At 34.5% G+C, this 10,695-nt stretch overlaps 1 protein-coding gene across 5 annotated transcripts; it reads left to right on the top strand.

Annotated features, from left to right (window-relative positions):
• The first annotated feature begins 349 nt into the window (after nt 1–349).
• On the top strand, nt 350–4,500 carry LOC107896443 (uncharacterized). 5 transcript variants are annotated; one of them, XM_016821612.2, is made up of 9 exons: nt 350–632; nt 815–918; nt 1,308–1,387; nt 1,462–1,521; nt 1,881–1,961; nt 2,270–2,347; nt 3,143–3,243; nt 3,867–3,911; nt 4,169–4,500. In XM_016821612.2, the coding sequence occupies exons 3-7, from the start codon at nt 1,352–1,354 to the stop codon at nt 3,227–3,229; spliced, it is 342 nt and encodes a 113-aa protein (XP_016677101.2). In that variant the 5' UTR covers nt 350–632; nt 815–918; nt 1,308–1,351; the 3' UTR covers nt 3,230–3,243; nt 3,867–3,911; nt 4,169–4,500. The 5 variants fall into 5 exon arrangements, 2 of the variants coding, with proteins under 2 accessions (XP_016677101.2, XP_016677102.2); XM_016821613.2 differs by having other exon boundaries at nt 375–632; nt 815–961; XR_005902660.1 differs by lacking the exons at nt 3,867–3,911; nt 4,169–4,500 and adding an exon at nt 2,530–2,617 and having other exon boundaries at nt 376–632; nt 1,462–1,961.
• The last annotated feature ends 6,195 nt before the right edge of the window (nt 4,501–10,695 follow it).

Here is a 10,695-nt window from a genome sequence, read left to right as displayed (position 1 = left end):
TATTTCTGTTAAAGTTTCCTTTTGTATTTTATATGTTAATTTAAAAATTATAAAAATCTTCAAAAAATTTAAAATCTAAAAATTAAAAATTAAAAATAAAAAACTTAAAAATTTAATATTTAATATTTTAGTCCATATTTCAGTTAAAAAGTTCAATATTCAAAATTAAAAAAAATTCCAAAAAATGATAACCTCGGCACAAAATTTTTGAAAGAAAAAAATAGAAAAAAATATGTTCAAAATGAAAAAAAAAATTTAAATTAAGCAATAGTAGTGTTTTTGGGCAAAACGCCACAAAAAATTGAGCTATAGTGGCGTTTTTAGTGAAAACGCCGCGAAAGAGGAAATTAAAATCCCCAATTTTTTATTACCCACTCCTTACTCCCTCTTCTTCCCTCTTCTTCTCATCTCCATCGCGCGCCCTAAATCCCCGAAATAAAAGTTTGTACTTATTTCTTTTTCCCTTTTACTCTCAAAAGTTTTAGAATGCCAGATAACATGGTAAGTAATAAACCAGAGAGATGAGATGGGCACTAAATGATGGTTTTGGCAAAAAATTGGAAAATTTTCATGGAAAACTCGCTTTCATGATATGTTGTTCGGATTTGGATTTGGGCGAATGTTGAATATAGGTAAGTATATATTTAATTTGTTACTAAGTTGTTCTTTAAATTTGAAGAATCCTTGAAGACTCATATTTTCATACTCATATTTGGTTATTCGTCATCAAATATGATAGTTGGACGTGGGCAAGGGTATGCCAATACTGATTAAGTTAAGACTAAAATATGATGTCGTTTGTTCCTTGGGACAGGGATCTAGAAAAGATTGGTGTTGGAAGGGGATGGGTTCGTGGTGGTGTCAGCCGCAGATTTAGTCGAGGACGTGAACATGAACATGAACGAGATGGACCGATTGGTAAGAAATTATCTACAGAAGATCTTGATACTGATTTGGACAGGTACCATTTAGAAGCTACAAGAATTAAATAATGATATTTTACTTGTTCCATTACTCTTAGTTTTTGAGGGGAAAAAAGGGAAGAGGTTATTTCATTTGTTCGATTACTCTAGTTTCTTGTGGGGAAAAAAGAAGAGGTATATGGTTGGAAAATGGTCACTGACATTAAGAAGGTTGAAAGTGCAGATTCTTTCAAGTTTATAGGAACTTGAATTGGTTGGGAATTTGTAGATGAGATCTATTTGACTACTTTCTAGATTGCCTCTTGAAGTTTGTTAATGGTCATTGAACTTTGTTGTTACTGCATGGCCTGCACTATTTATTTCTGATGCTGTAACTCGTTTCAGTGGCTTTCAAGTTGTCAAAGAGAAAAGCTGATGATAATCTGTAGATGCTTCATATAATTCTCTTTGGAAAGAAAGCAAAGGTGATTGAGGGTTATATTGTCTTGTTGTTCCATGATGTGTTTTTTATGTACTTACTGTATTTTTCCATTTACAGCCTCACAGTTTGAAGAGAAACATTGGTCAATTTTCAGGATATGTTTGGGTTGAGAATGAGGTCTTTTCTTTGATCTTCTGGAAGTTCCCCCCCTTTTTCACCTATTTTCTGCCTGCATGGTTCTCTTGTTGCATTTCCATGAAGTAGGCTTTATTGAAGATACATTGCCTATGCTTTATTGTGTATAAGCTGTTTTTCATCAAGTGGAAATTTCTTAATGACCACTGTATTATCTTTTCAGCAGGAAAAACAAAAAGCGAGAGTAAGAGAAAAAATTGACAAATATGTTAAAGAAAAATTGGTTGATTTATGTGATTTGCTAAATATTCCATTTATGAGGACCAATGTAAGAAATGTATAAAATGTACCATTTTTATGCAATAATATTTCTTTGGGTATAAGTCATTTCTATTTTGAAGGAGGAAGTCACTGCCAAATTATTGGAATTTTTGGAATCCCCTCATGCTACTACAGACGTTCTTCTTGCTGACCAGGAACAGGTGCAAATGTTATTTGTATTGTTAATATAGATAGTACCGCATTGTTATTTTTTGGTCCAGTCATGTGGAAATTTTTTAATGTTATTTGTTATTTGGTGTGGTTTTTCTCATTCTGTATTGGTCCTTCTATAGTCCTTTTTAGTTGGCTTAGAAATATATTTGGTTTGATTATAGATTTAAGTGATATTACCAATGAATATTTATGGATTCAAAATAAATTATGTTTCACTTGCCTAGTAATGAATTACCAATGAATATTCGTGGCAGACATTGAGTATGCAATTAGTTATATTATTACTTTAATGCAGGTTGCAGAACAGGATTATGAGAAGGTAAAACTTAACAAAAGGATTGCTAAATTATCTGGTGGTGTGGCAGTGATACAGGTAACCACTAGTTAGTTGAAGGGACATTCTATATAGTTTGTCCATATGGAATTTGTTTTAAGAAATTTTATATTATTTCTATCCAATTTTTGATCTGATGTTCTTTTAAAAATTTAAAGGTTGGAGCTCAAACTGATTTTATGATACTGCATGTTGAATTTTATGATTTTTGGGACATGAAGGATGCGGTTCGACTTTGAAAAAAATTAATGAGTAAAAGCCGGATTAAATCTCATGATGTTACCTTGTTTATGTCGTTTAAACAGCCTGGTAAGAACAAGTTTTCCAGCATTTATACAAGAGTCTAGTATGTCTCATGTTGTTCAAATTCGAATGAATTGAATAGAGTTCGTTTTGATTAATGGCTGCATTATACTGTCTGATTCTTGGACAGATTAAATGTGTTTTGGCATGGATAATTTCTAGGTTTAATAAGGTCCAAATGTAGATATAATGAGTGTGAAATCAAATATTTAAATTTAGTGATGTGCCATGTTAAAGATTGTAAATTTTAGACAAAATTATGGTAACGTTAGCATGTTGAAGCCACAAATTATCCGATTTATGCTGATTGAAATAGTTTATGTATGGGGAGTTATTTATGCATACAAACTTTATTTCTAGACATATAATTAAAGCAAATACATATAATTATATACATAATCAAATTTTAAAATATTTCTTTTAACTTATTGTAAATATTTTTAAGGAAAACAATGTTCTAATATAATCTGCTAGTTTTAGTGTAAAGCAATTTGAATTTAATTTGTTTCATTTCATTTTTATGTGGTGTAGGGGGTATGTTGGAAATCGCAGTTCGGGATTCAGAGACTTTCTGCTGAAACCGGAGCTGCTTCGATCTATTGTGGATTCTGGTTTTGAACATCCTTCTGAAGGCAAAGTTTTAAACTCATGTCTGATTTTAACATTCGTGAATTCCATGAATTAAGTCATTTTGTTTTTCTTGCTTTTAATGACTTATAATGGTGGGCAGTATACAAATTTGGTGCTTTATTCTTTTGATTTACTGTTTTGGATGAAGCATTTGTTGTTACAGGATATGCTTTGTAGTAATCTTTGAAATACTTTGCCTTGAAATTATATTTTCTCAACTTAATTTATCTAGGCATGAAAGTCTTCAAAATTATCATAGCTTTTCTTTTCTGTTAATTCAAACTGTTCATTTAAACTCTTTTATTATATAATAGTAGTAAATATAATAAAATTTAAAGAGCAGAAAGTAGTATTTGAGTTAATGAATCCTAAAAATCGAAATAATGGACTGAATATAGAAATTAGATTATCAATTTATTAAATATTTATACTATATAACGTTAAACAACAGTTGTGCAGCATGTTTCTGTTCTACTTTTTTGCAAATTAATACTATTGTTCCTTGTTAAATAACAGAAGCATTCCATTGTATTGTGAAACCTCTAGTTTTTCTTGATATGAGTTAACTATGGAATATTATTTTCTTTTTCTCATATATATGTATTTGGTGATGCATTTATTGCAGACAATTGAGATTCTTTTCAGCAAAAGGATATTCTTAGATATGGAGGTTAGTTATTTTAATTCCTTCTTGCTCTTGAGCCTGTGCAGTTATGCTGTTCAGTTTTTTTTGTTCTATCCGATTATTAGCAACAATGTTTTATTTCTCTTTTTTCGAAACAAATTTTGACTCTTGCTTTATGGTGGCATTATTAAAAATTTATCTTTCCATATCATAATTCAAAGAGATCAGATAATGTGCTTTGACATATGTGGCTTTGAGGGTCATATAAGTGATTTACTTACTGGCCTGACTTTGGCTTACAGGTGCATAATTTGGCTTTCTGTTCTGGTGTTTTGGATTCTCTGGTGGTTGAATTGAAAGCATCAAAGGACTTCTCTAAGTTATATGCAGGCTTTGCAATACTTTGGCTTCATCTAAGCTTGAACCAGCCCTCTGTTGTATATTGTTTTTTCTTCTTTTCTGATCTTTTTCCTTTGATTAATGAGAGGTGATGATGATTTGGCATTCTTTTCTCACTAGGATGAATTTTGTTTTAGAAATAGTAATACTTTGCGAGTGTCTGTGTTTTTTTTTATGTATTAAATTACATATTGAATCAATGTTTATATATTAAATTTAAATTCATTAATTTTTATATTTATTTTTAAAGTTAAAATTTTAATAGAAAATTTAATTAATATTTTTATTTATCCTTAAATTACATAGTTTAAAGTTCAAATTTCAAAAATTAAACATAATATAATATTTATCATAGAAATAAATATTATTTAATTAAAATAATAATTTTAAATGTTCTTTAGCGGCGTTTTTGAGAAAAGCGCCGCTAAAGGTCTATATTATAGTGGCGTTTGTGGAAAAAGCGCCGCTAAAGGTATGTTCTTTAGCGGTGTTTGTGGGAAAAGCGTCGCTAAAGGCCATGTTCTTTAGCGGCGTTTTTGGGAAAAGCGCCACTAAAGGCCATGTTCTTTAGCGGCGCTTTTTGGGAAAAGCACCGCTAAAGGTCATGTTCTATAGCGGCGTTTTTTTTCATAAGCGCCACAATATGTTAGCGGAGTTGTCTTTAGCAGCGTTTTTTTGCGGCGCTTAATGCCGCTAAAAACCTGTTTTGCTGTAGTGAGTGGCAAAAATAACTTATTTTTATCTCTTTTGAGGCTGAGGAAGACCCAGAGATGATTATAGAAGGGCGGCCATGGTTTTTTTATAGGCAATTGATTATTTTTTATCGACTTCTCTGTCCAACTGAAAGGAGTAAAATCCAACTTTTCTCTTCTCCGTTTTGGCTAAAGATAGGTCTGTGTCCGCCAGAGTGTGATAAGAAGGATTTTATGCATGCAGTTGGTTATACTTTTGGTGGCTAGATTAGATTAGAAGTTAAAGGGGAGTTTTTTCGATTAAGGGTTCACTTGGATTAAAGGGGAGTTTTTTCGATTAAGGGTTCACTTGGATGCTTAGAAACCACTATGGAGAGGAATTTTTATATCTTCGAAAAATCGAGGAAATGAAAGTTTACAGTTTGGGTTTTTTGCAAAAAGAATAATGAAGCAGTGTTTCTATACAGGTGATAATGAAGTTGAAAAGGGAGATGTTTTGTCCAAAAGGCCACCAGAATCTAATCATTAGAAGGAAGAACAGATTGGACTGGAGGTGACGATTGAAGATTTGGCAACTGTTGAAGTGCAGCAAAATTTTAGGGATCATGCTAATTCTTTTTCTCTGCCAATTAAAGAATCGATTAATTTAATTAAGGATTTATTTCCTGATAAGTTCCCTATGATAATGGCGTTACCATAAATAAATAAAAAGAAAATATCGCATAAATTCCTAAATTAAAGTTGATGGGTCAAGAAGGACAAAGCCAATATGTTGTGGTGGATAAGTTGAATAGGGGAATATAGTTAAATAGGTTGGGTCGACCATTACCTGACAACTCCCATGATCATACGAAGAATAGCTGGTGCAGATTAAATAGAGCCGAGACTTTTAATTTATGTATGAATGAAAGGGTAATTGATAAACACAAAAATTGCATGAGAATATGGACATTTTTTACAAGTCCAACTATGATGAGAATGACAATAAAAGATCCAAAGTTGACATGAATGACTTAGATGTTTCTATTTTACTAGATTCGAAGAGGTCCAATTCGAAGTAAACAAATGCTCCACTTCAACAAATATCGACGACTACCAATAGGCAAGTCGACCGGGAGCAATGAAACTGTTAAGTTTGAATGTCCGCGGGCTGGGAAATCCGTGAGCTATTCGAAGGCTTCAACATTTGTTGAAGAAACATTGTCCCGAAATAGTCTTCTTTATCAAGACCAAATTAAATTGTCAAAGAATGGAAAAATGTTATCATAGGTACAGCTTTCAAAACGGTATTGTCTTCCCGACTGAAGAAACTCAAGGGAGTTTATGCTTAGCATGGAAGGAAGGAATTTCGATTATGTTAAGGAAGGAAGGGTATGAGTAGTTGGGAGCTAAAGATCAAAACAAAACGCAAGTTTAAATTTTATTGATATTTTAGATCCGTTAACTGATGATTTTATCGAAACTGATTTGTTTTATGATTTTTGTAGGGATGTGGAGGATCTCGATGATGAAAACGAAATCATTTCAACTCTTTCCTCCATTTCTAATTCTCGATTAAGTCCATCTAAACCCCTTCCCTCAATTTTGCAGGCACCACAACTAGAATTGAAGCAACTTCCATCGCATCTCAAATATGAATTTTTGGGCGATAACCGAACCTTGCCAATTATCATTTCAAGTGAATTATCACAACAGGAAGAGGAAGAATTGATTGCTGTTTTGCGCACCTATAAAAAGGCAATTGAATGGACATTAGCTGATATCCAAGGCTTAAGTCCATCCACTTGCATGCATAAAATTAAAACAGAGGAGAACGCAAAACCAACTGGAGAAGGCTAGCGACGTTTAAACCCGCCAATGATGGAGGTTGTGAAGGAGGAGATTCAAAAGTTGATAGATGCTGACATTATCTACCCCATTTCTGATAGCAAGTGGGTAAGTCTGGTCCATGTTGTGCCAAAGAAGACTGGAATTACAGTGGTCGAAAATGCCGAAGGAGAAATAATTCCGAAGAGAGTACAAAATGGTTGGAGAATGTGTATCGATTATAGGAAACTCAACTCACAAACCCGAAAGGACCATTTTCCTATACCATTTATCGATCAAATGATCGAAAGACTTGCTGGAAAAACACATTACTGTTGTCTTGATGGATTTTCTGGATTTTTTCAGGTTCCGGTGGCGCCTGAAGACCAAGAAAAAACAACATTCACGTGCCCTTTCGGAACTTTCGCCTATAGAAGAATGCCTTTCGGTCTTTGCAACGCTCCGGCCACATTCCAACGATGCATGTTAAGCATTTTCTCCGATCACATCGAGCGAGGAATAGAGGTATTTATGGATGATTTTACTGTTTACGGTAATTCATTCTCTCAATGTCTTTCCAATCTTTCTTATGTTCTTAATCGATGCATTGAATTTAAATTGGTTTTAAACTACGAGAAATGCCATTTCATGGTAAGTAAAGGATTGGTACTCGGTCATGTGGTTTCGGCCCAAGGAATTGCCGTTGATAAGAGAAAGATTGATGTAATTCGCTCACTTCCATACCCCACTTCGGTGAGGGAAATTCGTAGTTTTCTTGGCCATGCAGGTTTCTACCGACGGTTCATAAAGGACTTCGCTAAGTTGGCGCAACCTCTTTGCCGATTACTACAAAAGGATGTGAATTTTACTTTTGATCAATCTTGCAAAGATTCATTCGATGAGCTTAAGGGAAGGCTTATATTCGCACCAATTGTACAACCACCAAATTGGACTTTACCATTTGAGATTATGTATGACGCATCTGACCTTAGCGTGGGAGCCGTTCTCGGTCAAAGGAGTAAAGAAGGACCACACGTGATAGCCTATGCCTCTAGGACTCTCGACTCGGCTCAACGCAACTACTCGACAACGGAAAAAGAGCTTTTTGCTGTCATTTTTGCATTAGAAAATTTTCGTTCTTATTTATTAGGAACTAAAATTTTTGTTTTTTCAGATCATGCAACGCTGAAATACTTGATGAACAAAAAAGAAGCAAAGTTGAGGTTGATACGATAGATTCTCTTACTGCAGGAGTTCGATCTTGAAATCAAGGATAAAAAGGGAAGTGAAAACTTAGTAGCTGACCACCTAAGCCGTTTACCTACTTCACCAGTCGAACCTCCCCTACGAGAACAATTTCCAGACGAAACATTGATGGAAGCACACACATCATTCCCATGGTTCGCCGATTTGGCGAATTTTCTAGCTACGGGTAAATTTCCGAACAATCTATCTCAATCTGAGATCAAACGCATAAAAAGAGATTCTCGATACTACATTTGGGATGATCCATATTTATGGAAAAATTGCTCGGATTAAATAGTACGAAGATGCGTAAGTAACAGCGAGTTAAAATCCATACTTGATTTTTCTCATTCCTATGCTTGCGGTGGACATTTTGGCCCTAAACGAACCGCACACAAAATTCTTGAGTGCGAATTTTATTGGCCAACCTTGTTTAAGGACACTTACAACTTTTGCAAAGCATGTGACAAGTGCCAAAGAGTCGGAAATCTAAGTCGAAGGAGTGAGATGCCATTAAATCCTATACACATCTGTGAAATCTTCGATGTGTGTGGGCTCAATTATATGGGGCCATTTACCTCATCATTTGGAAATTTATACATTATTTTGGCCGTTGATTACGTTTCAAAATGGGTAGAGGCAAAAGCCACCCGAGAAAATGATGCGAAAACCACAACTAATTTTTTACGTGATTTTATTTTCTCAAGATTTAGAACTCCGAGAGCGATCATTTGCGACAGAGGAACACATTTCGTTAACCGAGTCGTCGAAGCTTTGATGAAGAAATACGGCGTGACTCAGCGGATAGCGACAGCTTATCATCCGCAAACCAACGGACAAGCAGAGGTTTCAAATCGAGAAATCAAGTCAATCCTAGAGAAGACCGTTAAACCAAACCGAAAAGATTGGAGCTTGAAGTTAGTTGATGCGTTGTGGGCATATCGCACGGCCTACAAAGGACCTATCGGGATGTCACCTTACCGACTTATTTTCGGTAAACCTTGCCACTTGCCTGTCGAACTTGAGCATAGGGCATTTTGGCCAGTGAAGGAATGTAATATGGAGATGAACGCTGTTGGTGAAGCACGGAAACTTCATATCCAAGAGGTTGAGGAGATTCGCCGCAACGCTTACGATAGCGCACAAAAGTATAAAGAGCGAACAAAAGCATTTCATGACAAGCGCATTTCATTAAAATCATTTTCCGTTGGGCAGAAAGTTCTCCTATTTAACTCAAAATTAAAAATTTTTGCAGGAAAACTTAAGTCCAAGTGGAGCGGACCATTTACCGTGATCAATGTTTTTCCTCATGGAGCCATGGAAATTGAGGATAGCTCAAGTGCACGATTTAAAGTTAATGGACAACGGCTAAAACCTTTTTTTGAGAGCACACCAATCGGACTAATTGAAGAAATCGGGTTGGAAGAGCCAAAAATCTAACAGGAAAATGTCGAGCTTAATGACGTTAAACAAAGCGCTAAATGGGAGGCAACCCATTTGTTTACTTTTCATCAATTTTAAATTTTTTTATTTGTCGTTTGTTCAGACCCCTACAGGCCCTAGAAGAGAATATCACGGAAATACTCTCCTTCCTTTACCTCAGCCATGGCTGCCGTCGTCATTGATCACAGGGAGTATCCTTTACCTTTTTTTGTTCTTAAATGTACTTTACATTTATTTTTTCGTATTGGGACAATACGATTAAGTGAGGGGGAGGGTAAAGGATGACATTAATTTCGCCTTGCTTGTCATATTTGTTTGATGATATGTTGGTTTGAATTGATTAGAAGAACAACTCCTTTGCCGTTGCTTGCCGCTAAGCATGTTATGATTATTTTAGTTCATAAAGATACTTGAATTCTAGCATGCTTGATAATCGAATAATATGAGTAAGTCCAATTTGACAACCCTTACAATTTGTCTTGATGTTGTTAGTTGAATTTCTCACCTAGCTTAATTAATTAGCCCATTTTGTGAGAACTTGAGCCCTTAGCATGTATAATTATATTTTCATGCTCCTTTTTCTTGCCTGAGAGTGTCAATTTGGGCTTTGGAATCTAGAACTTGTGGCTTGTATGCATTTTGAGATTACATTGGAATTTGATGCATTAATATGATTTAGGCATTAGGATTCACCCTTTCTTTTCCCTTAATGAACCAAGTTGAAGCCTAATCCCGTTTTCTTTGTTTTCACCAAGATTTTAACCCAAGCCTTTTCATTTATTCCTCTCTTCCACCCTTGACAAGACAAAGAGCATAAGTTTAAGGTTGTGAGATCATGTTCAACAAAAAAAAAGAGACAAAAAAAGCACAAAAAAAAGAAAAAAATAATTCGAAAAAAGAAAGAAAAAATAAATAAATAAGAGTTCAAAAATATATATATATATAATTCAAAAAAAAAATTGATGATTTGTTCATTATAGCTACCTTTGCTTAGTTTGCTTATTCTTGTTGCCTATGTTTTCTAAGGTTGTGGACATGATATAGTTACTTGTTGGGAAGCTCTTGTCTTGACTTTCTTTAGCCTCATTTTAGCCTTATTCCCTACCTTTACCTAAGCCCCATTACACCAGTTATTAAAAGTCCTAATGATTTTTGCATCTCATTTCTTTAAAGTAGTGGAGAATTGATCTTGCCACAAGCCTATGGAGACCCTTATTCAACTTTTGACTTTGAGTGAATTTGAT

This window comes from Gossypium hirsutum, chromosome A10 (genome assembly GCF_007990345.1).
Source record: "Gossypium hirsutum isolate 1008001.06 chromosome A10, Gossypium_hirsutum_v2.1, whole genome shotgun sequence".
Classification (NCBI taxonomy): domain Eukaryota; kingdom Viridiplantae; phylum Streptophyta; class Magnoliopsida; order Malvales; family Malvaceae; genus Gossypium; species Gossypium hirsutum.
Note: the sequence above shows the minus strand (reverse complement) of the source record. Positions and strands in the feature narration are given on the sequence as shown.